General features: G+C 54.9%; 1 protein-coding gene across 3 annotated transcripts; it reads left to right on the forward strand.

Annotated features, from left to right (window-relative positions):
- The first annotated feature begins 2797 nt into the window (after positions 1-2797).
- SH2B2 (SH2B adaptor protein 2) lies at positions 2798-27843 on the forward strand. 3 transcript variants are annotated; one of them, XM_082068537.1, is made up of 10 exons: positions 2798-2888; positions 3819-3944; positions 12743-13630; positions 16671-16772; positions 20399-20490; positions 22633-22727; positions 23267-23446; positions 23556-23749; positions 24483-24654; positions 25173-27843. In XM_082068537.1, the coding sequence occupies exons 3-10, from the start codon at positions 12770-12772 to the stop codon at positions 25484-25486; spliced, it is 2010 nt and encodes a 669-aa protein (XP_081924663.1). In that variant the 5' UTR covers positions 2798-2888; positions 3819-3944; positions 12743-12769; the 3' UTR covers positions 25487-27843. The 3 variants fall into 3 exon arrangements, with proteins under 3 accessions (XP_081924663.1, XP_081924664.1, XP_081924662.1); XM_082068538.1 differs by lacking the exon at positions 2798-2888 and adding an exon at positions 3173-3218; XM_082068536.1 differs by lacking the exons at positions 2798-2888; positions 3819-3944 and adding an exon at positions 9543-9627.

Genomic DNA, 27843 nt, shown 5'->3' on the forward strand with positions numbered 1-27843 from the left:
ATTAGCGCTTTGCGAGAAAAATCTGCAAGAGCGTTACGGTCCCCACTCCCTGGATAAAACCCCCACCTGCCCCAGGACTCAGTGAGGATGGAGGCGGTGAAATTAAAAATAACCGGCGGTGCCGGGAGGCGCGGGTGGCGGAGGGCGCGCTGCCGGAGCTGGCACGCTGGGCTGCCGGATGCCTCCAGGCACAGCGTTTCAAGGGCACGTCACGCTCCAGCCGGGCAGTTGCCAGCAGCCTCCCCAGCGCTGGCTGCCCCGCTCGCTTGATTCCTTCCAGCGATCTTTTTTTTTTTAAAGGTGGCTAATAGCTCCGAGGGAGTCCCGGCGTAATGAGCATTGGCAGAAGTGAGCAGATATTAGGTTTATTCACCACCAGTTTTAAATCATTTAGCATAGCGGCAAGGCCGTGTTTCTACAAGCAATATGTTCTGCTTTGCTCGCATCGCGGTTCCTATTGAAGTGGTTTAGTGATGAATGGGGATGGTGGTGTGCGGGTGCCATGTCCATGGTGATGGGAGAGGGACGAGCAAAGCCAGAAACTGGGGTCGTCCAGCCCATCCCTGCCTATGGGAGCTCCCGCCGGCTGTGGAGTGGGACCCACAACGCATTTATGGCTTGCTAAACGCAGCCTGTGGCTTTGGTTTAAAAATAAACCCTTAAAAAGACAATCTGGGGAGCTGGACCGGGGATGCTCTTTGCACAGCAGAACGCAGTTCCTCAGGGATTGTTGAGAAAAGCCGAGGGAGAAGTTAAACTTTCACCCCAGCAATTATTGTAAATCTCTTTGGTCAAGGCACAGACCCAAAATTAGCTCTCAAAGCCCTTTGAAGGTTGGGATTTTTCACTTTATTTTTCGAGGGGCTGACCAGCAGCCATGCAAACTGTGCAATTCCACCCTTAGAGCACTGGTTTTTAATCGCAGCCCCACAAGGTTACCTGGCATTTCATCGCAAGCAAGGGCCAGGCTTTACAGCCTTGTTTTACACATCCTGAAACAAGCAGCAACCCACAGAGGGAAGGCGGAAGAGCATCTTATGTATCAAAGCCTTTGCAGTCACAAAGTGTTTATCCTGATTCATGGAAGAAATCTCAGGCCCCCAGTCCCTCCCTGGGCTCCCAGTGTGTTTTGGTGATGTTCAGGAGGATGGTTTGTATGGTCCCATGGCACGGGCAGAGCATCAGCCACGTCTGCTGGACCCACAGTGTGCGGCTCCCAGCCCTGCCAGCGATCAATAGCAAGTGCAATGAAACCCTTAATGAAATTCCAGCCTAAGAGACTATTGATTGTGTGTTTTCTTTAACAATGTATATGAATGGGAGAGAGGCTTTTTGGAGGAGAGGCCAGGGAAGGGGGGGTGAGTGGAAACACCATCAGTTGCTGTGGGAGACGAGCGAACATGGTCTGTATGCGGTAACCTGCACTGGTGGGCTGCAGCCTCTCAGTGGGTGTTAATTCATCCTCAAAACACCCCAGGAAGGGAAAATGTCACCAGCCAGGAGTGGGAGGGTGGGTGTTCACCCAAAATCATCACAAAATCATCACAAAATCAGAGATGATGATGAAACCAAGGGGAGAAGTCAAGAGTCCATGCCCCACTCGTGCCTCCTAGACAGTGCTTTTGCAAACTGCCCTTCCCGCATGTTTCATACCGCTGCCTAAAATACAAAATAAGAAGGAAGATGTTGAGCTCTTCTGCTTTGGGGGGCTTGGGGGAAAGAAAAAGCAAATGGTGAATCACTGTGCAACAGCCCTATGACTTCCTGCCCTCCTTGTTTCTGCATCTTCTCAGTGCCCCCAAACCAGCTTCTCCCAAAATCTCGACAGATTATTCCTCTGTGGAATAAGAAGATGACAAGGAAGCATAATAAACAAACAATAACAATAATAAAAACCCACCCCCCTCTCCGCCCCTTACATAACCAGCATTGTCTTAATCCTACAGGTGCTTTGCAGAAGTAAAAAGGATTTGTTCCTCCTGGAAATCCTTTTTCTTTTTTTTTTTTTTTTTCTTTTTTTTCTTATTCTTTTTTATTTTTTTGGTGAGTCATCGTTATCCGCCCCGTGGACACGCCACGGGGAGGCCCCGGGGTGGCCGTGCGGGGTCTGGGAGGCAGCCCACGGTAATGTGACCCCTGACTAAATCACTTAAACCTCTCTGGACTTCAGTTCCACTGCGTTAAGATGTGGATTATAAATCTGTCCTGACCCCCTTGGCAGAGGAAGGTGCTTGGAAATGGGCCCTATAAATATGTCAGCAGGACAGTGAAGGCGAGTGCTGGGGCTGGCCTGCAAACCTCCACGCGGAGCCCACTCTGGCCACGCAGCGCTGCTTTCTGAACCCCGGGGATGTGGGGGTGCCGGGGTATCACCCCAAATACCCCCTGTATGCAGCGCAAAAATGAGCTTTGGGACTGATCGATGGGGCAAGAAAATGCTGCTCTTTCTTCTTAGGGCACAGGGTGCCCTCCCAGGACGTGGGGGAGTTGGGGGGGGAGGTAGCTTGGGGCTACCCTCTGAGGATTTGGGGTGCCCTCTGATGATTTTGGGTGCCTCTCCGGGGATTTGGGGAGCTGTTTGGGGATTTGGGGAGCCCTTGCAGACACGCCTCCCCGGGGGTCGGTGGGATGGATGATCCCATCCGCACGGTACAGCCTCCCCGGGGAACCCCGGTGCGGTGCGACCCGCTTGGGCTGGACCGTGCCCAGGGGGGGCGGGGCCGGGGGAGCGGGACCCCCCGGCGGGGCCGGGCGGGGCCCTTTAAAGCGGCGGGCGGTGGGAGGGGCGGGAGGCGGTGTCGCCGGGCGGTGCGGGGGGCGGCGGGGCAGCGCTGGCCCGGGGGAGCCGCGCCGGGAGCCGCGCCGGGAGCAGCGAGCGGCGGGGCCGGGTGAGCGCATCCCGCCGGTACCCGATGGCGGCCGCATTTGGCGGCGGGGGTGGGGGGAGGTCCCTTGTTTACCCGGTTATTCCCCCCCAGTCTCCTCCCTCCTCCATTTGGGAGCGGATCTCTCCGGCCCGGGGGAGGGTCCCCGCTTGCAGCGAGATCGCGGAGCCGTCCCCCCCCCGCTCCAAGGCGGCAATCGCCCCTGCGGCGGGGTGGAGGCGGGAGGGGGTGCTGCCCATGGCCGCCCCCTCCGCTCGCCGCCGCGCACGGGCGGGCCGGGGGCTGCCGCCGCCTCCTCCGCCCCCCCTTCCCGGCTGGTTCCTTCCCCTCCCGGTGAGCATCGCCGCTCGGCCGGCCGGCCCCGAGCCCCGGCGGGGGGAGGCGGGGAGGGCGGCGCAGGGGCCGCCCCGGGGCAGGCTCGGCTTCAGGGGCAGATGCCGCGCCGGGGTCCCGGCTCGGTCCGGAGAGCCCGGGGGGATGATGCTCCGCGGGCGGTACGGACAACGCGCCTGACCCCCCGTGGACGCTCTTTTTTTTTAATCATTATTGTTTATTTAGGCTTTGCATGAGGGTTGCAGGCTTCTGGGAGCGGGGGGGTTGCAAGGGCTTCCCCTTCCCTCGTCCTGCCAAGGGCAGAGCAGCAGCGGTCCCGCCTGGGCAGCCAGTGCCTCCAGGTCCCCTGGGCTCCGGGGACACTCGTGGGGTGGCTGCAGCTCCTGATCTTCCTCCAGCTCTGCTGAGGCTGGGCTGCATCACGTGAAGGCCTTTGGAAAGCAGAGGGACTTTATCCGTGGCCTTTCTGCTTATTTCTTGTTTCTGCTGAAGTGTCCAGTCAGGCTAAAGTACAACAGAGCTGCAGCTATGAGGGTGAAATGCTCTGGGAGCAATTTGCGCTCACTCCAGGGCTTGACTGTGTAAATCTTTGCCTTCCAGGCCCATCTCAGTCAGTCTGGACCCTCATTCCAGTGATGAAATTCATCTTTTGAAGTTATGCACTTGACCTGGAAGAACCGTGCTGCTGGCACCTCAAGAACCCTGTGAACTGGAAAGGGAGAGAAGGTAAAATCTTTGTCCATCCAGTACCCTGCCCAAAATCCCTGGGAGGACCTGCCACTGCTTCATCTTTTTTGTTGTTGTTGTTGTTTAGTTAGTTGGGAGAGGGCTGGAGAAGGACCACGATTGCAATACTGGGCATTTGAGGCTGTGCTTCTAAACAGGGTTTGTGCTCCTAAACCTCCCAGGCTCCTCTGAGACACTCATCCCTGCTCTCCTGGGGCCCTCGGTCATCATCTTCGCACAGGCAGGTGGTTGCGCACTCCTGGGAGATGTGCTGAGATGGGATTATGAGTGCTCTTGGACCTCCCCTCTTGTGTTCCCTGATATTGCTTCATAGTGCCTCTGCTGTACCGCTGCAGTCCAGCCCAGGGTGGCCGTTGAATAACTTATCTTGTGGAGGTGCTCCAGCCTGTTGACATGCGTTTGAGAAGGGAGCGGGTTTGTTTGGTGGTGTCTCTCCTAATGCAAGGTGACCATTGTTCCTGTGTCATCCAAGTGGGACGAGTCAGCCCCGGGCACTGCAGGATGCAGCCTTCCCTGCCCTGCCCGGCAAAACTTTGGGGTTAAAATTTCTGCCTTCCTCAAGTGCAAACCCCTTGGTTGGCTTAGGTGTGCTATGGTTGCTTGATGACAGGTTTACCTCTTTTGGCTGCTCCACTTGACCATCAGGTCTGCCCCCTCTTTTTCTGGGCTGATGGGACCATATCTTGTGCACACCCATCTTGTCCAACTTCCTCTTGTCCTTCCTTCTTGAGGTAAATCACCCATCTCTTCGAGATGAGGATGTTACTGGCTAGCGCCCTTCCTCCTCCTCTTCCTCTTCCCTGGGCAGGCAGAGAAATCTGATGATGGTCGCACATGTGCTGCTCTTGCTGATTCAGGCTGCCTGGGATGCCCTGGGGCATTCCCTGCTCTTCCCCAGCCCACAGCCCAGCAGAGCGGCTCCTGGCAGCGTTTTCCCCCAGCACACCCCTGCCTTGGTGGCCTCACTCGCCCTCGGCCGCTTTCCCTGCCCGTAGATGCTGGCAAGGTGGTGGGGTAAGGGTTGGGGGCTTGTGCCTGGCTCAGTGCTCCGCTTCCTCACGTGAGGGCAGAGGGACACTGGGGACCCCGCCACTGCAGGGAGCACTGCACCTGCTCGCTGGCTCCTGGGAATTACAGGTTTGGACCCCAGCTGGCTCCATCACAGCAGAGAGGAGGAGTTATCCCTAAAGGAGAAAAAAAATGCATCCCAGATCTGATTTTTTTGTTAAAGGGAAAACCAGAAGGACTTGGAGAATTTGCTCATTGCGGAAACGTGTGTGGTGCTGGGTGCAGGGTCTGGGCTTGGGGGGAGACTAGACCGGAGCCCTGCATCCATCAATGCCTGCAGATGATCACCATGGATCACACTGGGGGGACTGGGAGAAGAACCCAGTGTGTGTCCTCTCCAGGCTTCCATCAGGAATACAGGAGCAGGTTTGTGCTCTGTTACACCAGGTCCTGGCAGCATTTGGCCCCTGAGACCCCAGGGCAGGAGAGGGGCAGTGCCCTGGCCGGGAGGGCCAGCGGAGAGGTTGGACACAGCCCGTAAACCCCTCCTGCGTGGTCATGGTCACCACGCTGAGTACGAAGCGCTGCCTGCCTGGGAGCTCCCTTGCACAGCAAAGGGAAAAAGAGACATTTGAGGTTGAATCTCCAACCAGGGACTGCAGCCATAATAGGGTGTTTTGGCATCATTTGGTTCAGGGGGGGTTTCAAAGCCCGCTGGAATTTTTATGAGGTGTTTTGCTTAATACACCACTTAAGCAATTAGCAGTGATTGTAGCAGTGCTGGATAAGGCGCTGGGTAGAATTGAATTTCCCAAGCTCAGATACCATTAGGCAGCAGTTTAAGGCTGTTTGCAGGCGGGTATGAGACAGTGATGCGTATGGGGAATTAGATCTGCAAAGTAAAATGAAAAAACATAATAAGAAAATATCATACAAACCTATGTAACTTTATCTCGTGTTTATTGTGTGCCGTAACTGAAACACCATCTTGGGGGGTTCTCTGCCCTGACAGAGGGGGATCCCCAGCGGTGAGCCATGAGGGGGGCACACGGCGTTGGCTGTGCCCTGCATCCTGCACCACTGACCTGTGCAGCCCACTCCCCAAAAACACCCCAGGAGCCCTTTAATGGCATAACGATCTACAGGGCAAAAGTAACCTCTTTTAAAGAGTTTGCACGTGTTTTTGGAACTGCAGTTGGGGTTATGTTGTGGGGCTTTTTCTTTACATCCTCTGAATTTCAAGAACATCCAGGGGTGGTGAGCAAGCAGCTAAATATCCCGTTATTTGGGATGTCTGAGTCCAGAAAGGGTCTGCCCCGAGGTGCCAGGTCACTAGTTAATAAATAACTCATGTGGATGACACCGTGCACCCCGCTGCCATGCGGCACCAGCAGCGGTCCAGCCTGGAGGTGGACGTGCAAATAGTTTTACAAGGATGGGAAGCGGACAGGAGGAGGAAGATTTTGTTGTGGGCTGAGGGGCGGAAGGAAATCTAGGCTTAGCGAGGGAAATGTGAGATTGCTTGTTTGGGGACAGGGCTTCAGCCACTCCTCTTGGGAGGCTCTGCTATTGTGGGGGTTAAAAATAGACTTTGGACTGGTTACTTTTCTACGGGAAGCTCCCCGGCTGGAGACAGGCAGGTGAGGTGGCACTCGAGTGAGAAGGAAGGGACAACAGCCTCTGACCTCCTTTACCAAAAGCTTTATTTTATTTTATTTTAATTAAAATTTTAATGTTTTTTATTTTATTAAGTTTCTTTGTTTGTTTGCTTGCTTTTCAAGAAATAGCCAGCTTTTCTTTTGGGACACTGAGGGGGGTATCTTTGCTTTATTTCCAGACACAGCACGCTGCCTGCAAGCCCCAGGCTGCATTTACGATGCCCAACTGTAGCGATGCTTTGCCCAGCATCACCTCGCTGCACCCCAGGGACCCTCCTCCCCTTGGGTGAGGTTGGTACCCCCCAGGTCCCACGTCAAATCAGCAGCATACCAAGTGCCCTGTGTGTTGGTTTGCAGAGCGGCTCCCCGCAAGCTGGATGGAATTACTTGGGGAAGAGATTATTTAAGATCCAGTGAATCTTGTCTATTAACTTGTCTTTATTTTCTGGCAGCTGTCAGCATGGGAGGTAAAACATACACTGCGGGGGGATTTTGGAGGGGAGGGAGAGTAACAACGCTGTGATATGAAGTTGGTCAGAATAGTGGGAAATGGAGAAAATCTCGTTTTGTGCTGGGGGACTCTCAGGGTCCTGAACTCGGTATGTGAGAGGAGACCAGTAAGTCAGCAGCAGAGCTCCAGCTGCATTTGGGCTACGGGAGGGATGTGGTCCCCAAAACCTGGTTTATTTGCGGGTGCATTGGTTCCTGAGGGGTTGGCATCTGGATGCAGAACGGGAGATTGCACGCTGAGCTGTGGGGAGACCATCATACGTGCAACATGGGGAAAAAGGGTCATTTCTTGCCCATCTTCTCTTTTGAAGATGTCTCCCTTCAGCACTCGAGACCTGCCCTCAAAAACAGCCATCCAACACTGCTGGGTGCTTTGGGGACATCTGTTTTCAGTTGCTCTGGCTAATGCTGCAGCTGCAGGAATCCCTCATCGGCAGCAGAGAAAGACCTGAGAAGCCTTCTCGTTATGGACAAATGTTTTCAAGGCTCCAGATGACAGGAGGACCCTGTAGTGTGTCTGGGCAAGGAGTCAAAGCATGCATTTAATGGGGGATTTTTTCGAGGAAGGTAGTTTGACCATTGAATTTGAGGCCAAAATGCTGTTCAATTAATATTTTAGTGGGATGGACAGTAAATGAGAGGAACAAAGATTGTTTCCATTTCTATCCGATTCAGACAGCCAGTCTGATTTTAAGATCTGCAGGGTATATATAAATAGTACATGGAGCAATGAAAAGTGCAGAGAGCAATCAACTTCTCCTACCATGGGGCTGCGGTGGGGATGGTGAGTCTGGAGGAACGTGTAGTGCACATGGGCACATAACTCTTGCTTTTTGTCCTGTGGGTTTCTCTTCCTCAGCTCATCTTCTGTGTGTGGTTAAAACTCTGATGGTTCTCGAGGGCTGGGATCTTCCCCATCTCCTCGAGATGGCAAAGGAAGCTCTTGGGAGGAGGACACTTGCCCTTCACATCCTTCAGCTGTCCACTGTGGAATGGTGGGACGTCAGCTCTGTGGCCAACGCATCCCACATCCCTTTGGGCTTGCACAGTTAAAGCAAAGACACTGCTTCCCTTCTGCTGTCAGCTCTGAGCCCTGCATGCTGCTCGCTCTGCCCTGCCATCCCCAGGGCCAGTCCCCATCCTGGTTTTAGCTATTTTGGCTGTTTTCCCCGTGTGCCCGGGGCAGGCAGGCACCAGGCTCCTCGAGAGCTGCCGGGGGGCTGCCTGCCTGCCAGGAGCTGCCTGCCTGCCAGGAGCATCACCTCGCAGCCCGCTGCCGGGGAGGTGTCGCCTTGCTCTGGGACCTGCTCGTGACTTGGGGATCTCCCCCGGCCCAGCTCACTGAGATCAGGTGCTTTTTTTGGGGGGATCAGGTGCCTGGGTTTCCTCGCGCCCTTCCCATGGGATAGCCAGCCAAGGCTTTGAGTAGCGTCGACCTTGCTGGAAACGGAGCTGCTTGCTGGACTGGGGCAGCTGGGACCGAGCTGGGGACCTCGTCCCCATGAACCAGGGCTTCACTGCACACCTTTGTGTGGACTTTTCCTTCCACTCCTGCCTTTCCCTTTTCCTGGCTGGGTGCGCACTTGGCCCTGGGAGCTCCCCCATACAGGCAGAGCTGGATCCAGACACAGCTTTGCTTCTCACACCTCCATCGGACAGTGGTTTTTCCCATTAAATTTGGGATTTCTTTGGCCCAGCCTGGCTGTGCTGTGCCGGACGGAAGGGAAACATCTCTTTATTAGGGTTGTTTCCTTAAATAAAGCCCTCAAGCAAGTGCTGGGCTGGCTGTCCTGGCTATCTCATGACCGATGTTGCGCGTTCGGGTTATTAACACCTCATTAGATGTTGGTTCCTCCCCGTGTCTCTGGTTCAGCAAATCCCAGTGGCTTTGTCGTTGTTCCCTGATTCCTGCTTCACTGGAGACTTTTTTTTTTTTTCTAATTGTGGTCTCTTGCACTTCTGCTGACAGTTGAAATTTCATTTCTTCTTGAGGTCAGTAGCTTACTTCAACTTTCAGATCTTTCTACTCATGTGTACCAACACACTCCCCCGGTGCGCAGGGTTCATCAGCACAGCTTATCGGGAGAGGCTGTTGTAGCATCGCTGCCAGCGGCTGGCTCTCGCCTGCGATTGCAACCTGGGTTTCCACTTGGCTGATCCCCAGAAATCCCTTTTTATTCCCCCCCTTCTTCTGAGTTGCTTTCCCAAGCGCTGGCAGCAGTAGCACACAGCTCTGCTCTGGGAGATACTGGGGGACTCGTGCAGGTGGGTTCGGAGCCCATCACCAACCTGATGCCTTGGTTTCCACTCTGTGGCTTCCCTTTGACAACAAACCTCTTCATTTTACATATATGTTTGTCCTCTTGTGTAACCTAGACCGGGGACTTGAGGCTGTGGCCCCTGAGCCAGTTCTGGAGTCAGCAGGTAGCACCTCCAAAGGGATCTGTCTCCTTCGCAAGGTGCCCGGGAGCATGCTGCAACCCTCGGTAAGCTGGGCTGGAAGCAGACAGCCCTTGCTTTCCAAAAAAACTATTGCAGATTCGCTGCTTATTTTCATCTTGTGCTTATTTTCGTCTTCGCTTCCACCGCTCTGCCCGGGGATGCTGTCTGTGGCATGATAAGTTATTTCCAGAAGTGGGGCAGCGCTGTTAGGTTGGAGGGGAGCAGAGGCACGGAGATTAAAGGTAAATCTACACAGATAATTGGGAGCCTGCTTCCTGCAGAAATCAGGTGAATTTGTACGTGCTGGGGCGGGTGCTGGGGCAGCGATAGCTCTGTGGCCCTGGGGCTGCCCCATTCTCCCCCATGGGGTCCCAGCTCCCAGACCTGTTCCGAGCAGGGGTGGCTGCAGACGCGACGCAGGGCTGGTAATCCCCCCGCTGCCTCCTCAGACCTGCCAGATGTCTCTCCTCGAGGCTTCATTTTTATAAATTGGCCTTTTAAAGTCTGTCATCCCTGTGCAGATGAAAGGAAGATGCGTGCGTGTCTCTGAGCCTGGCTGCAGTGCCTGGGTGGTGAGGCTTTTTGTTTGGGGCTTTATCTTTTTTTGAAGTGCCTTTTATTTTGTTTTTTTTCTTCTTTTTTTCCCTTAATTTCTCAGAGTCTGTTGCATCTTGGCTTGCCGTCCTTTGGTTTTGGGCAGGCAGACCCTGCTCCATAGCACTGGTCTCTCCTGGAGGGGGATGGGAGAGTCATTCTCCCCATCTGTATGGGGGGGACACCAGCAAAGCCCCAGGGCTCAACACCTGGGGCAAAGCTGAGCTGCTCCCTTCTGGCACATGCAATTAAACCCATTGCTGTGGGGCTTTCTCTTCTGCCCAAGCCCCTTTCTGCTCTTTTGCCTTTGCACCTCCCTGAGCCCCAATACTCCTGGCCCAGTGCTTGGTGCTGGGGCAGCTCCTGGAGGTGGCGGGGGACCGGGGCTGTGAATTTTAAAGCTGAAGAGCCACTGCTGTGAGCTGGGACTTTAAATTCTCTCCCTGGTGATGGATGGATAAGTAGGAATTGCATTTGCTGGGCGGGTAACAAACAGCTTTGCATTTTCTGCTGCATTCCCACTGTCTCTTGGGGAAATTCAGACGCTGCTCCTAAACCGCGGGGATGGGGTTTTCCCAGCTGTTGTGGATCCCTGCAAGCAGGACCCGCTCGGTTCTTGAGAAAGCCCTACGATGCTGGGAAGAACCTTGTCGGGGATTTCTGCAGAGGCCAGAGCTCTGCTGGGGACTGGTGACAGCACTGCGGGATGTGAGGGGCCAGCGCGGGTCCCCAGTGGCCACACGAGCGCTCTGTCCTCGCTGCCCCCCTGGGACACTGAGTGACATCCCTGTCTCACCAATGGGAAGATGCGTGCTGCCAAGGGGAAAGCTGCGTGGTCCTTATGAGACAGCGGTGAAGCCAAGCTCCCCTGGTTCTGGCTCTCAAACAACTTGGGGTTTCTCTTCCCATCGAGTGGTTTTGTTGCCTGCGTGAGTTCCTCCCTGTTTGAGGGGGTTCGAGAGCTGCCTCCAGGGACAGAGCGGCTCCCAGACAGCTCCGATGTTATGTGCTGGTGGGTCAAGCAGCAGCTCATCTGCTTATGGATATGTTGGGGAAATAGCAGCTGTCTCCTGGCTGCTGCTCTGGATCGCAGCCTTCGGGCTCAGTCCCTCCTGGGCTCTGGTGACAGACATGGTTGGGTCTGAGGACAAGGAGCGGGTTAGCACGGTCCCCAGGCTTGCTCCAGTCCTGTGGCTTGTGCCATTCATCCGAGTGGTAATTAATTATTGGCCGTGTAAGCTGCTGGCAGGTTACTGTGTGTGATTTATTAGCAGGAGTAATCCCTTGCCAGCAAAAGAGCTGCACTGTGAAGAACAGCAAAATCCGGGAAAATTGTCTTGTCTTTCCAGAAGTCTGGCTGCACAGGCATGGGCCCTGTCTGGAGCAGCCACGGGCACCCTTGGGCTCTGTATTTGAGCCAGCTGAGGTGGATTAACCAAACCGCTGTCCTCGGGGAGCAGGAGGGGTGTCTGGACACCCAGACCGCGTGTCTGGGGACACGGGCTGAGCAGTGTCCTCGTTGCTCACTGTCACCAGCAGGCACAAGCATTCTCAGCACCCGGAGATGATTTTTGAGCTGCGATCGCTGCTGGGGCCTCCCCAGGGAGGTGGTTCAAGCTGCCCAAAAGCCAAATAAAGGTTTGGGAAGTGCAGCGTAAGCACAAAGCCAGGGATGCACGTGTGTCCCTGCGAGTCCTACGGCAGATGAGAGAGGGACCAGTGTGCAAGTTGGGCAAAGTGGCGCTTCTCCCACAGGCATGTGGGGCCAGGCTTCAGCTCCTCCAGCTGCTGGTGGGCTCCTGGGTCTGGCTTCTGGGGTCTTTTTATTTTGTTTTCCCCTGCACCCTTTCTACTCATTGGGTCATCTAGTGTACTCATTGACTCCCTGGGTCATCTATTACACCACGGTGCCTGATGCTCAGCAGGGAGGGTGAGGGGCAGCTCAGCTCAGTCTGCCGGAGGTGTGACTGGACAGGGAGGGCTCAGCCATGGCAGGGGGACACGCGCAGGTGGGACGTCACCTGGCTGAGGACGGTCTGGGCTATAAAGCCTGGAGTGAGCAGTTCTGGCAGAGCCAACTAAAGAAAGATCTGTATCTCTAATAATGAGTCTCTTAAACTGATTGTGGTAAAGGATCACGGCAGAAATACAGATGGAGAAGAAGAACCCGTGTGGGTGCTGCTGGGATGCCTGGTGGTACCTCACCCCGCGGGAGAGCTGCATCGTGAGAGAAATCCCGAAGGCAAATCCCCCTGGGCTTCTCTGGTCGGGGACTCCTTAGCAGTTTTATGAGAAATCAATAATGCTTTTGCTTGGTCATAATCGTAAAATAAGTACAATTTATGACTGCTGCCGGGGCCAAGATTTTTTTTTCTGGCGTACAAGGTGGAGAGGGGACGGCACAAAAACACTTTCCCACGGCGGTTCCCTTTGCGCCAGGGCTGCAAAGCTGCTCGTACATCATGGTGGGGGGAAACCCCCGTTTCGGGGGTGGGGGGTCACAGTCACACAGGGTGGGTGGCCCGTGTCTGTGCCTGCTCTCACGTTGTCCCCTGTCCCCCGCAGCCCGCCGGCAGGTGGAATGGGGCAGCCATGAACGGCGATGCCCTGTGCCAGGAGCCCTCCTCCCCGCTCCCCGACTGGAGGGAGTTCTGCGAGCTGCACGCCCAAGCGGCCGCCGTCGACTTCGCCCAGAAGTTCTGCCAGTTCCTGAAGGAGAACCCCCACTACGACACCCCCGGGGCAGAAACCTCCTTTTCCCACCATTTCGCCGCCAACTTCCTGGACATCTTCAGCCTGGAGGTCAGCCGGGTGTTTGTGTCTGACTCCCCCACCAAGTACAACATCGTGCCCTTCGTGGGGCTGCAGAACTGCCACGTCCCCTACGGGCGTGAGGTCACCCCGAGGAAGGAGGAGACATCCACAGAGTCCCTGGACAGCATGGACACCCCGTTGGGTGCTGGACGGTACCTGAGCCCGGCACAGCAGGTGCAGGCACGCAAAGTGTCCTCCTACGGCCAGTCCCGCAGCTCGGAGGATGTCTCCATCCACTCTGCCACCAAGCCCAAGTTCAAGAAAGGCTTCTCCTTGAGGAACATGAGCTTGTGCGTGGTGGACGGTATGAAGGAGATGTGGCATCGCAGGTCCTCTCCGGAGCCGGGTGCCGAGGCTGCCCTGGGCGGCCGGAGAGCCGAGAGGGAGCCGTGGCCAGCGGGGGGCAAGGAGCCCGGTGACCCACGGGAGAAATGGACCCACAAGCTGCGCCTGTCCAAGGTGCCCTCCTCTAAGGTGGAGCTGGTGGACATCCAGAGGGAGGGAACGCTGCGCTACATGGTGGCCGATGACACGAACTGTGTGGGGAGCTCGCAGTGGCAGAAGTGCCGCCTCCTGCTCCGGAAAGCGGTGAAGGTGGAAGGAGAGCGGTTCCTCCTTGAGTTTTACGTTCCTCCGAAGGTAAGTCCTGGCTTTTTTTTCTGAGTCATTCCAGCAGCAGTTGGGCTTGGCTTGAGGTTTTTCTTATTTCCACTGCTGAGCTGGGATGAAATCCAGCTCTGGTCCAGAGGGAGACTTGGTACCATGTGGGTGAGATGCTAATGGATGGGACAACGTGGCTGAAACCCATCCAACCTCCAAGCCCCAATTGTTGCTGTTCACCAGGGCATAGCCCGCTCCTTCCCCTTGGGAGAGAAGCTGAAGCCTCTGCCTGGTCCTTTTGCCCCCAAATGTCATCAGTCTTGGTGGAAAAGCTCATTCTCCCATCAAGATGTGGGGTGTCCAGGCTATCCAGAGGGGTGATTTCTCTTCCCAACATGTTGCAGAGACATGTCACACTGGTGGCTCACACAGCAGCACTATGGCTGGGCTTGCTGCCTGGGCTTTGTTCTGTAGATCTCAGGGCTGCTAGTCCACTTTCTGAAGGCTTTTTTTTTTTCTTTTAAAAATAATAATTCATTTGGAATAACTTTGCACCTGCAAGGCCTCCACCAGTGCAGCTTTTTAGAAGACACCAGTGTTGCCCACTGAGGCTGGAGCATCACTAGTGTGGGCAGGTTTTGCAGCTCTGCTCCCAGACAGCCCCAGCTACTTCCCTTCCTAGGCAGTAGCTGCTTGTTATTATTGTTATTACTGCTTACTATTATTACTACCCCGATACCACTTTTCCTTGTCTGCATCTTTTCTTCTTCTGTAATTTCTATGAAAGCTTCAAAAGCAGGAGTGGGTTTCATTGTGGCATGTCCTCGGTGCATCTTCCCTCCCCTTCTCACACGCATCCCCCTGCACGCGACGCAGGGAAACGTTGTCCGTGTTTTTCTGGGGGAACGGCTGAGTGATGGAGTTTGCTCAAGAAATGTGGATTATGAGGCCGTCAGTGTTCTCCATGCCACAGAACCCCCTTTGCTCCTGGGCTGCGTGAAGGGTGCATCGCACTGCCAAACCCTCCCCAGTGCTAACGCCGTGATTGTGCCTCATCCATGTTGTGTGTTCACCTCTTCAAAGAGCAGAGGGCAAATAATAATCCATTCCCTGGGGCTCTACTGGCTGTATGTGTTGGTAATGAAATCTCAGGTTATTTAAATACCTAGGGAAGAAAAATCTCATTTTCTTTATCTTCTCCAGGACTTTCCCACTGGTGTTTCGGTCCCTGGTAGTTGCTGCTCTGTGGGTCTCGGTGTGCTCCAGTTACCGCCAGTAACCCTCAGTTTGGTAGAGAGGTGGATTCATACATTATACATAGAGACAGCACAATAGCTCTTATTTTTGAACAGCATTTTCTAATTTTTTTTTGAGGCCAAAATGAACCCCTTGGCACTGCGGATGTTAGTCTGTGCCTCTCCCCCAGCTTGTCACGTCCCTCCCAATATAATATAAAATACAAGTTTAAGCCCAAGTGCACCTCCACAGAGCAGCTCAGCACCTGGATGGATGGCACGCACCACTGGGGGATGGTTTCCTCAGCCCAGGGACCACACAAGACCTGTTTGGAAGGACCCACAGTGTCCGTGGGACAATGCAGGGGGGAGGATCTGGGGAACCTGGTGGCTGTGGGCTGCACGGAGCAACGCTCCCGAGTCAGCTGCACCAAAGGGGCAATAAATTCAGGTTGAAACAGAACAACTGCTGCTCTTAAAACCCTTGAGAGTGCTCATAGAGGAGTTTGGGGTTTTTTTGGTTTTTTTTCAGTGTATCTTGATTTGCCTCTAAAAATCAATTTTGAAGTGATTTTATGGCAACTTTTATGAACATTGTCTGTCTCCTGTTACAATCACACCCTGCTTAGGTTTACATCTTTCTCCCCTCATCCCATCTTGCTTTCCATCTGCTAAATGATTCAGCTGTAAAAGTGGCACCAGCCTGGCACAGCTGGAGGAAAACGTTTGATTTTCCTTTTGCTTCAGCAGCCCACAGGTTTGTTTTTGCGTAGGCCCTACAAAAACTGTGGCCAGGTCTTTAAATCTTCAAAGGGAAGAGCCCTCCTGGAGAAGACCCTTCTCTGGCTCACTGGTGAATTAACACCCTATTTTCTTTCCTTTCGAGGCAGCTGCTTCCTCCTTCCTGACCTTTTCCCGTGCAAACACCAAGATGGAAAAATTCCCCAGGGCAGGGTTGAGATGTGCCCGGAGGCGGCTCTGGCGCCCGGGGCTGGTGGAAACGAAACGTCCTGGAGGGGAAAAAGCCGTTCCTGTTCTGTCTTGGGTCTATTTGGTCTTTTCCTGCCCCAAAAAATGAGAACTGAACCCATTGTTGGTAACCTGCAGCTCAGTGCTCATCGCTGACCTTGTCCCGCCCTGTTCACCCAAGGCACCCAGCACGGGTTTCCCACAGCCATGATGCTCTGAATCCTGGAGCCCCGGAGGGGACTGGCCCTTGGGAATAGCTCTGTGGGCTCCTTTGGAAGGATTTGTTATAATTAAAACAAATATTTGGGGAATTTGTTGCTCGGCAGAGTGGGAGGCATAGGGTCCTGCCCCCCTCCCCGAGGCTCTGGCAGGTGCCGGGGTGCCCCAGGGGAAATTCATTTATTTTAATGTAATTACGATTCCCTGCATGGCTAAGGTTGCTGTGTTGTAGCTTCTCAGTTGAAATGCCATTTCTGCGCTGGGTAAATGGGGCATCATCCTGTGCTGCTTTCTGCAGAGGAACCGTCCCCCGTCAGAGAGCACATCTCCATTGGGAGCGGGTTTATGGAGAGAAACAAGTGATGTTGGCAGAGCCAGCGTATCAGCCTGTGCTGGAGCAAGGAAGAGGTTTGGCAGTTAAATGCACTAACCTCCCTATCTTCCACTGGGCCTCCTCTTGGTTTAATTAAAAGAGCTTGGAGTTATCAGGCACGTGAGGGAAATCAATGCGCTTTTTTTTCTCTCCCCTCTGTAATAACTGCGCGATCTCGCCTCTCTGAGAGCCACGCTGCGTTGTCCCCGGAGAGAGTTCCATTTGGTTGAGTGGCTTTTTTTAATTTATTGATTTCTTTTAATATATTTTTTTCTTTTGCCAGGCTTCCAAGCCCAAGGTGAGCATCCCGCTGTCGGCCATCATTGAGGTCCGCACCACCATGCCCTTGGAGATGCCGGACAAAGACAACACCTTCGTCCTAAAGGTGAGGGCAGGGTGGCAGTGGTGTGTTTCCCAATGGGCACCCATCCACACCTGCATCCAGCCCCCACCGCTGAGATACTCGGTCCTCAAGGGGATTGTTGCCTTGGTTTTCGGGGCTGAGATGCCGACAGCACTAATGCTTCCCATGGGATCCCCGCTGCTTCTCTGTGGGTTGTGCTCCCCCCTAAAATGATGCAATCTCCGCCTGGTGCTTGAGTATTTTGGGATCAAGCTGTTTACCTGGCTTTTGCCATGGGGTTTTGCTTCTCTGTGTCACCAGGAGATGGGTTAAATTATTGTCCAGAGACAACCTGTAAGGGGAAAATGTTCTTTGGTGCAGCTGCCTGTGGTTTTGTGACTGTTTGTGGCATGGGTGGCCATTTAATTGATACAAGGCGATGGAAACGGCTGTACTCTCCGCCAAACCCAGCTCCTTGTAAAGGTCCCACACCTTCTTCTGGCAGCCTCCCCCAGGGCATGGCTCCTGCCCCAAGGGCTTCTTGCTGTTCAGCCTCTGCTGCGACCATTGTCCACCTTGGACATGGAGGATAATTCAGCTGTTGTCTTTTGTGCCTCGAAGACCAACCTTGTGAGTCGTCTTCTCTCCAGACTGACCAGCACAAGGTCCTTCCCACTTTCCTTGCAGGCACTGGAGAGAATGTGTCCTGAAGCGAATGTCGTGCCATGGCCAGGAGGCCTGGGAAGGATTGCTTCTCCTTTGATTGCTTCTCCTTTCTTCTTCCTCTTTACCCAGCCCAAGTTGATCCAGTTGCTTTCCTTGTACCTGATGATGGTGTTGACTCCTACGCAGCTTGTGGGCTGGTGTAACCCCTCGATGCTTTTTGCAGAACCGCTCCAGAGTCGCAGTTCCCCTGCCCAGACACCCACAGTGATCGGTGTGAGCCCAGAGCTCGCCCGTGTCCTTGAGCTGGCGTGGGCTTGTTCTTCCACAGAGCATTTCTCAGCTTCGACAAGTTCATTTGAATTCTCGCCTCATCCTCCAACACGCTTGCAACGTGGTGTCATCCATGAATTGATTAGGCATCTTTTTACTTTTGTCCTGATCGTTACTGAAGAACATCTTGCACAGAGAGAGTCCTTAATGTGAAGGAGCTTCTGAGCGCATCCCTCAGCTTTGATCGTCAGCCATCAATAACCCATTAACCATCAGTAACTGATCTTGGAATATGGTTCATCAGCCACTTCTGATTGTGTTTCCTAGATTCCCTTACAAGTCTCATCTCAACCGTGTCTTGCTACCCTGCTTGCAGGGGTGTCACATCAGTGTCTGAAGCGTCGCCAGCGCCAAGGATGTGACGCTGCTTCTCCCTGTCCCTGTGGCTGTCAGGAGCACAAGCAGATGGGTTTGACAGGGTTTGGTCGTGGCAGATCCCTGCTGGGGTGTTTCAGCTTTGGGGTGTTTCCTTGGTGCCTGTGGAGGGTTGGTTTCCCTGGCTGCTGGAGGAGGGCTCGGGGCTTGTCATCTTTCCATCTTCTGGAGCCAGACGTGCTCTCTCTGCTCCCACCACTAATGGCTCTACGACTGCTTCAGCCCTTTCTCTGCTTACCCCGGGGAATGCTCCAGACCCTGCTGGTCTGAGAAAGCCTGTTTGACCAGGTTCCCTCCTGCTCCTGCCCTGTTCTGGCCAGGGTGCGTGCCCTGCCATGGGGTTAATCGAGTGCAATCGATCCTCGGAGTGACCGAGGCAGTGACTGCAGAGCATCGGCTTGCTCCGTGTCCCCTGCTGTCCCTCTCCTGCCACTCCACCGGCCTTTACCCTCCCCTCACAGTTGGCACAGGATGCTTTTCCCCTCTTCCCAACATCATTTATTGTTTGTAGCTCATTTTCTGCCCCGGCCCTTCTTGCTGGGACACCTCCTTGCTGCTCTTTTGTGTTCCCCCTTTGCTGGCTGGACTCACGGAGGGGGCAAAGCACCCCTCGATGTCAGGATACAGACTAGAGGGGTAAGAAAGGCAGCTGAGTGCCGTGGTTTCCCCACTGCCTTCCCACACACAACATTGATGTTGAGCCTGACCTAAACTTCCACGTGCTCTCTGGCAGGTTACGATGAGTGGAAAAGCCCCTGCTGTGTTCAGGAGGGCCACAGTGGAATAGTTTCTGCCAAATTGGCTAAAAATTAGCAGGCAACATGTGCCCAGCACAATCAGACACCAGGCAAATGCTTTTATTTTTTCTTTTTTCCATTGCACAAGCAGGCACTTGCAAAATACCCAAGCCCTGCACGTGCTTCGCTTGCTGTCATGCTCTGCATGAGAGAGCAGCCCCGTCTCCCACGGCAGCTTCGTGCATTGCCCTCAGAAAGCCAGAGACGCTCTTTTGCTCTGGTTAAACAAAACGGGGTAGGGGGGGTCTTCGCTGCTCATGTCCACCTCTGCTTGGGGCAGGTTGGTCTGTGCACAGCCCCGGGCTGTGGCAGGGGAGAAGATCGCTGCTCGGCCCCAGCCCAGGCGCTGGGCACCGCTCCCTGCACGCCCTGCTTATTTTCAGGACAGTGATTCAGTTGTTTGTGATTAATTTAATTTGCCAGAAGGTTGTCTGAGCTGGCAATGTGATACCCTCCCGGTGTCAGGGCTGCCTCACCAGCTCGGGAACATGATGTATAAGGGGTCTGGGAGGGATGCGGGGAAACCTGCCAGAGGCACGCAGCATCGTGTGGCTCCCCAGACCCACTGATGTGGGGCGTCTGGGTCCTCCCTGGCCCCAGAAAACCGCAGCTCCTTTGGGCTTGCAGTTTTGGAGGCTCTTTTGCACCGTGATTTTAATTTAAATTTTTTTTTCCTTGTTAAAGTAGGCTTCTCTCCCACCCCACTGCAATCAGAAATCAGATGCCTCATGGACCAGCAGGCAGAAAAGATAACAGAGGAGAAGTTTTAACCTCCTGGGCTTGGGGGTCTGGCAGGATTTTGGGGCAGTGAGAGGGCAGCATGGCTTCTGCTTTGCCTGTGCTGAGCTGCTTTTTTGGGGACACTGAGGCAGCCCAGAGGTGTGGGATGCTGTCTGTGCTGGTGCGTGGCGCCACACACCCCTGACGCTGCTGGCCAGGTGTGATTTTTCCACGGGGGCTGTAAAAACCCTTGTGATGCATTTGCTGATAACAGTGGGGTGGGGGTTTTCCTCCAAGCCCCAGCTTTGGTCAGGGTTCACCCTCAGGCATGTCAAAGCAAAGTAGCAAGTGACAGGATGAAAGGAAATTGCACCAGGAAGGTTCAGATTGGATATTAGGAAAAATTTCTTCCTGGAAAGGGTTGTCGCGCATTGAACAGGCTGCCCAGGGCAGTGGGGGAGTCACCATCCCTGGAGGGGTTTAAAAGATGCAGAGATGAGGTTCTCAGGGACATGGGTTAGTGCCAGGGTTGGGTTAATGGTTGGACTTGATGATCTTGAGGGTCTCTTCCAACCAAAATGATTCTGTGATCTCTCTGGGTCACCTCTTGGCATTGCTTTGCTGGGATGGGAGGGGGAATTTACTTCCCCCTGTTCAACTGAGGTGCTATTTAATAGCAGCAGGTGAATGCAGAGGTCTGGCTGAGTTACAGGGGTGCTTTGCCACAGGGGGGAGGTGGGACCTCTGCCACAGCCTGACACTGTCCCACATTGCCCACAGGTGGAGAACGGGGCCGAGTACATCCTGGAGACCATCGACTCCCTGCAGAAGCACTCCTGGGTGGCCGATATCCAGGACTGCATCGACCCCGGGTAAGGCTCGCTGGAGAGGAGGGTGCTGTGTGGGGGCCGGGCTCGTCACCGCTGTGGTGTCCTCGCCACAAAGCATGGGTTATTATTATCCCTGATGCAATTTTTGCTGTTCGGGGCATTACAAAAAGTCCCTGACTCATGTCAGCAGAAGTCTAGACGCAAACTTAGCAGCCTGTGTGTGTCCGAGGTGCAGCCTCACGTGGCGCTGGCCGCTTGCTCACCCTGTCCTGCTGCGTGTCACCTCGGCCAAGCCGAGGCAGGTGACCTGGGAATGCAGCTCTAAACACAGAAAGCTCCTAACACCCACCCTCTGAAGCTTTTATACTATATTTGAGCTATTTTCTATGCTTTTTTCCAGTACAGTATTCCTGGTGTATTTAAGATTTGCTACCGAAATGGATTTATTTATGTTTTTATCGCTGTGGTATTAATGGTGTCATTGGAGTCACAACAACTCTGCTGCCACTTCTCACCTGCATTTTCATCAGCCCATGCATTGGGTTATGCTGTAGGGAGGTTTGTGTGCTTGGTGCTGGCTCAGCCCCGGTCCTGGGGAGCAGGATCAGCCCAGGTGCTGCCCGGGCTCTAGGGAAACCCTGGCACTGCCTGTCTTGGCACAAATTTTGGAAAAATGAGGTGTCCAACCTTCCAGAGGTGAAAACCTTGAGCAAACCTGGAACAGGGGCTCAGAGAGGCCCCAGCTGCCTCTGGGCTGCCTTTACCTCCTTCTGCCAAAAGATGCAGTTCGGGTGCTGCAGGGTTGGTCATGGAGGAGGCTGCATCTCACAGGAGGGATGCACTAATGGACTCCAGATCTGTGCCCCTTCAGCTCCTTTTGCTGCCTTTTGAAATACATAATTCAAGGAGCAGTGCTGAGGCTGGGTTGCTGACGGAGGCGAGGCTGGGAAACGCGGCTCTTTTTCTCTCAGAGCATATTTGGTGCCAGTTTTCCAGCCGGGGCCCAGCACCACAGCCGTTCTCGCCTGGAGCCGCTGCAGAAGCTGCCGGCAGCCCCTCGCTCTGCCACCGGCAGCCTCCCCGCCTTCCATGTTTGCTTAGCACCCAGCGCAGTCCTGCTTTGGCCTCCAGACGTGACTGTAAAGCAAATAATAATGAACTCCAGAGCAAATAATAATGAGCTGTTTAATACACCGACACACAAGCTCGGTGCCAAGAACGAATTTTCAATCAGCTCCTGATGCTTTTGCCAAGGGCTGCACGCCGGAGCTGCCGTGCGAGCGCCCGTCGACGGCTTTTCTGTGAAGCGCCGTTGGTTTTGGTTTCCTTCCTCCCTTATTGTTTGTAAGCGGCTGCAGCTGAATGACTCCCAGTGGCTGATTCACTTACTGGCCACTAAATAATTCAGCAGCTCCCTCGTGAGCCGTTACCACTAACGCAGCCGCTTCCTCGCTGCCTGCGCCCACGTGGCTGCTGTTGAGCAAGAGGAGCCGAGTGCCACAGGCAGCACAGGATAAAAAAATAGGGAGTGGACCAGGTCAGGGGCTTGTGCAAGAGGGTGCTGAGGTGCAGGGGTTGGGCAGGGGGGATGCTCTCTACGGGGGCTGCATTGCTGCAGCTCCTCTTGCTTTGCTCCTGCTTGCTCTGGGCATCCCAGCTTTGGGTTTTGGTGTCTTTTGGGGACGTAATTCCTGTGGGTTGGTAATTCCCTTTGTGGAGGGTGAAAGCGAAAGTGCCCTTGGGTGTATGTTGTGGGTGGGAACATGTGTGTATCTACATACGTCTTGCAAAGCGAAGCGCTGAAAGTCAAGGTACCAGATCTCCAGCCAAACCAACAAGGTTGCAGCAAAGTACAGCAGCTAGGACCAGCTGGTGTAACACATGTAGTGAGGGCTTTCAGGGGTTTAACTCCTCCCACGGCTTTCAGGGGTTTAATTCCTCCCACAACAGTTTCTCACCTCCAAAAAGCCACGTTGTTTTGCTGGCTGCTCTGCCTCTCAATGCTGTGGGTGCTTCTGTCACTGGCAACCCGGCCAGGAGAACGTGAGGAGCGTCAGGATGTGCTCCCAGATCACAGCTGGAATTTCATTTGGTCAAGTGTCCCGTCGCGTGCCTGTGAGCGGCGGTGCCGTGTGTGCCGCCTGGCAGCGGTGCCTGACCGTCTGCTCTGTGCTCTGCCCCCAGGGACAGCGGGGACGACATCGAGCTGGCGTCCTGCGCGCAGGGAGCCTGTCTGCCGGGCAGGGTGTCCTCCTGCAGCTGCGAGTTCCTGGCTGATGGTGAGGATCTACATCTGGGGGAAGCACCCCCAGGGAGAGTGGGTGTCTCTGGGTGCCGGTTCTGGTTTGGAGGCGGCCAGATCCTGCCAGGCATCAAGTGAAGGAGCCTGAAGCAGGTGCTGTGGGGATGTATCTTCTGTTGATTGCCTTTCTCTTCTTCATGCTAACCCCCACCCTGGGGAGGTGGCCCATGCCATTTAAGACATCAGCATTGCCCCTGTAGATTCTGGTATGTGTTGAAAATCTAGTCCCTGTCTGCAGGCACTGGGGTCTCTGGGTCCCAGCGAGCAGCCTGTGGAACCTGCACAGCCCCACCCTGTTTCCATGTCCAACCAAGACACATCCATGTCCCCCACCCCAGTTGCAGCAGGGGAGGGAAGCTCAGTGCAGGCTGCAAGGGCCAGAGCTGTGACTGAGCCCTGAGATGTCTCCGAGAGCTGAGGGTGCTCCAGCACAGTGACCTTTGGAGCAGGACAAGCCCCTGGTGACAGTTTGCAATGCTGAGCCAAGAGCTCATCCCTCTGCAAATTCCCTTGCAGATGTGCCCAGGCCACCGGACAGATGTGCCCTGCCCAGCACTCATGCCACCACTGCCACCACCATCCCTGTGCCACACAGCCGGGGCAGGGACTCCCTGGGGGAGCTCCTCACCCACGTCCCACTGGAGAGTTTTCTGCAGACACTGGAGTCCTCCCCCACCACCAGCGGGCATCTTGCAGGTACCGGGATGCAGGATGCAGCCCCAGGGGTGCACGGAGGGAGAGGAGGAAGGGGAGGGAGAGGACGATGTCCGGGTGCTCCCTAAAAACCTGTTATTCCTGCGGCCAGGGGAGGACAGCGAGGCAGAGGCAGAGATTAACCTCTCCGACTTTCCCTGGTTCCACGGGACTCTCTCGCGGATCAAGGCAGCACAGCTGGTGCTTTTCGGGGGTGCCCGCAGCCACGGCTTGTTCGTCATTCGGCAGAGCGAAACACGGCCTGGGGAGTACGTGCTGACCTTCAACTTCCAGGGGAAAGCGAAGGTGGGTGTCCCTTGCTTCTCCACGAATATTAGTGCCAGCCCTGCCCAGCACCCTGGGGTCCTTCCCACTGGGCAAGTGGGTGACCCCAAACACAGCAGCTCTGCAGGGAGCTGCAGCCTGGTAGGACATCCCTCAGGACCCTTGTCCCTCCTCTGCACCCTGCCCAGCCCCAAAAGCCCTTTCCCAGTGGGGTCAGTGCCTGTGACACAGGCATCAGGTGAAATACACCCCACAGGATCCCAGTGCAGCCTGGCACATCATCCTCTGAGCTGTTGTTGTCCGTTCCGTGTCCTGGCATACACAGATGCACTGTGAAAGAAACAACCCACGTGCAGTTTTCTGCTGGGTCGCTTTTCTACCAGAGGGCACACACAGTGAAGGGGTTGAGATGTAACTGCCTGATCTTATCGCCAGTCCTGCAAGAAGCAGTGCAGTTGGGCTGTGGGCTTCCCTAGGCTGTCTGTCACCAGGATTAGACCTGCTGTCCCCAGCCAGCCTTCTGAATGGCGCTTGTCACCGGGAGAGGGGACAAACTTCTCCCGGGGCTGCAGCAAGTGGGGTTTTGCAGGAAACCTCCTGCAACAGCAGACCTTCCCAGCCAAGCAGGATAAAAATAAGAGTCCTACACTGTGAGCAAACCTCCCTTGGCTGATAGAAGTGGGTCTTCCTGCTGATCACAAGGGTGAGTCTCACCCATGCCATCCCCAGCTAACCTGCTCCCCTGCCCTTGCAGCACCTCCGCCTGTCGCTGAACGAGAGCGGGCAGTGCCATGTCCAGCACCTCTGGTTCCAGACCATCTTCGACATGCTGCGCCACTTCCACACGCACCCCATCCCTCTCGAGTCGGGCGGCGCGGCCGACATCACCCTCCGCAGCTACGTGGTGGCCCAGAGCCCATTGCCCGGTAGGGACACAGCTGCGTGTGGAGTTTGGTGGTTGGGCTGGGACCTGGCATGGACCTAAAAGGGTCTAACCCCCGGGATTCCCCCACCGACCCCCTCTCTAAAGCTGTGCTGGTGCGCCTGGCTCTGGAGGTGCACCAAGGTGGGTGATGTCCTGTTGAAGGTGGGCAGGGAGGACCACGCAGCAGCAGGACTGTGCCAGGGTGACCTGCATGTCCCTGGCTTGGGGGTGTCAGTCCCCTGACTCAGGCAGGAGAGGAGCAGAGGGGTCGGTCACAGAATCACAGAATGGTTGGGGTTGGAAGGGACCTCTGGAGATCATGTAGTCCAACCCACCCACTAAAGCAGGGTCTGTGGTGCTTGGAGTGTCCTGCTGTGCCAGGAGAGCATGGGCAATGAGGGTTGGGGAGGGACACGGTCAAGGATGGAGAGGGTGGGCATGGGAAGGTGCTGGTGAGGGAAAGGGGTGTCTGAACTCCCAGGCAACATTGGAGGGGTCACACTCCTGTCTCCTTTGCAGATGCCAGCCCCCCACCAGCCCTCGTGCCACAGCCACCAGGCTGCCGGGTCGACCTGCCGCCTCCGCACTACTTCTGCAACACAGCACCTGCTGGCCCACCAGCCCCCCCGCCCACCGAGGGGGCGGCCGTGGCCCCTGCTGTCACTGTCCCCGCACCCTACCACCGCCTGGAGGGTGCCCTGGGCCCGCGGAGCCGCAGTGGCAGCACCGAGCGCCGGCCGGAGCCTCCTGCCACCAGTGCCGAGGACTATCATGAGGCTGACGGTGCCCGGAGCCGGACCCGGGCGGTGGAAAACCAATATTCCTTCTACTGAGCCCCCCATGCCTGGGGGCTGGATGGCAAGGGGATGCGGGGCACCCGTGCCCCTCACCGCTGCACCAGCCTGCCTGCCCCCCTGCCACCACCAGCAACCCAGCCGGGATGTTCCTCCTGCTCCCTGCCACTTTTGGGAGCTGTGTGAGCAGCGGACGATGTCCTGGCTGTGCCTGGCACCAGCCCTGAGGTTGGGGCAGTGCTGGGGCTTTGGGAGGCTGAAAGCATCAGTGCCAATTTGGAACTTGCAGCCTCTTCCCTTTCCCTCCGGACCAAGAGCTCTCTGGGGGCTGAGCTGGATGCCCCTCCTGGCACGGCAGCATGAAGCTGTGGTGGGCTCCTTCCTCCAGCCAAAGCACCTTGGCACATCCCCTCTGCGGTGAGACCCAGCGTGGCCAATGTCCCTTCTGGCACCACCGCCCTGCAAAACAGCTGCCCAGGGGTTCTGGTGTTTTGGGATGACGAAGGAAATGGCAGATCCCCACGCAGAGGCTTTTCTTGCACACACAGATCCGTGTGCCCAAGAGGATGTTGCTGCAGAGGCGTGAGGGTTTATCCAGGCCGACTTTCAGGCTCCCCCTGGGGCACACGTTTCCCACCCCCTGCCAGGAGAAGGTTTTTTTCCAAAGCTTAATGAATTGCATTTGAGGAAGGTTTTTCCTGCTCTCCTGATGTTTCTGTTCCTTTGTCCTTTCTCTCCTTGCTTTACCGATGTCAAGTCCTTGAATAACTGCTTTTTTCCTCCCTCTTTTCCTTGTTTTTTCAAAACCTAAGCTATCCACAAGGTCATCAGCTCAGCCTTCAGTCTTCTCTGTACTGCAGCTAGGCAATATTTTCTGTTGCTCAAGGCAAACCTTGAAAAATATGACAACACCGCCACTTTGCATCCCTTGCTAGTCCTTTGGGATGTTCTCAGCGGGGTCACGCAGTGGCCAGGGCTCCCAGGAGTGAAAACACTACATGTCTTCAGTAGATGCTGTTGAAGATTATTTTTTTCTTATTTTAGAGAAATAAAAATGCCCAGGAAGAGCAAAAGGAATGTGGCTGCTGTCAGGTGGGTGAACAGGCAGCCGAAGCAGAGAGACCAAGTTGAAGGGTTGGCCTCGCTGTTGGCCCAGGTCCCTCCTGGCAGATGTAAAACCCTGCAGCAGTGGCTGTAGTGGCACTGCTGCCAGGAGGGACCAGGCACTGCCATGGTCACCACTTGGTGGTGGCTTTCTGATAGATCAGCGCAGCCACATGCATCTGTAGCAGAAAGAGCTCACCCTGACAGCGGTGAGAGCAGAAACCCGCTGTGCACAATGCTTTTCCTACAGTCACTGAAGCCCTTAGGGTGGTTTTACAGGCCAGGCTGCTCACTGGGACTGTGTGCCTCATGTGAGGTGGGAGACCCTCCCAAAGAGCATCTTTGCTCACAAGTTCCTCTTGGTTTGCCTCACACAGCTTGTCTTTGCTGTTACCAGGACTCCTCGTGTGTCACCACTCCTGGGTGACAGCGTTGGCAGGACCTGAGCGAGGTGGCTTTCAAGTGGCTGGGTGAGTCTCCAGGTAGAGCAGACCCCACCATACCCAGTTAGAAGTTACCACTTAGTGCAGAGAGAGGTAGGAGCCAAGCCACAGTGTAGCTCAAAACCCCATGAATTTGCCTGGATTTTTGGATTGTGTAATTTATATTTTTTTGGGTGCCTTCTTTCCTGAGCTAGCAAAGCATGTCCCCAGCGCTGGAGTCACTTGTCTCTCCCCCTTCAAGAGGGCAGGTGTCCCCAAGGCTCCTTGCCTCCTCCTGCCATGTGAGAGCTGCCTGTCTGGCCCATGAGATGAAGGCTGGTAGATCTCATTCCTGCAGCAGATGCCACCTTCTCCCCACAGGTGTGGCCCTTCAGAGGTCAGTGGGAGCAGTTTGCTTGGGATGATATTTCTCCTTCCTCAGCACAGCTAAAACCCAGCTCGGAGCAGCTTGGAGAGGCCAGATGCTTTTGGTTGATGGATTTAACAGGGACCTGCTTCCTTCACCCTCACCGTGAATGAGGGAGGACATCTAGATGCGGCACAGACATTGTCACTCGTGTTCTTCACTAAGGTCCCAACGGGACAGGGGGTTGGGGATGGCAGCACTGCCTTACGGACTGTAAAACGTTGGCTGGTTTGTCGCCTTCTGCATCACAAGATAGGAAAAGGAGGAGGGGGAAGCAATGATCTGCAAGCAAAAATGTTAATTTGTAAATAGGGAAGAGTCTGGAAGAGTTTACTGTTCTGTAGAATAAATTAATTTTATTTAAAAAAAGAAAAAAAAGGGACTTGTTAAACAAATGGAGAACTCTAGTTCCAGTTTTAAAATAAAATGACTTGCAAAAAGGA

Source organism: Streptopelia decaocto (genome assembly GCF_964273445.1).
Source record: "Streptopelia decaocto genome assembly, chromosome: 18".
Classification (NCBI taxonomy): domain Eukaryota; kingdom Metazoa; phylum Chordata; class Aves; order Columbiformes; family Columbidae; genus Streptopelia; species Streptopelia decaocto.

Coding starts and splice junctions, on each gene's coding strand:
- SH2B2 (XM_082068536.1), top strand. Junction 16,773..20,398: donor ACAACACCTTCGTCCTAAAG/GTGAGGGCAGGG, acceptor CATTGCCCACAG/GTGGAGAACGGGGCCGAGTA. Junction 23,447..23,555: donor CACCAGCGGGCATCTTGCAG/GTACCGGGATGC, acceptor TCCTGCGGCCAG/GGGAGGACAGCGAGGCAGAG.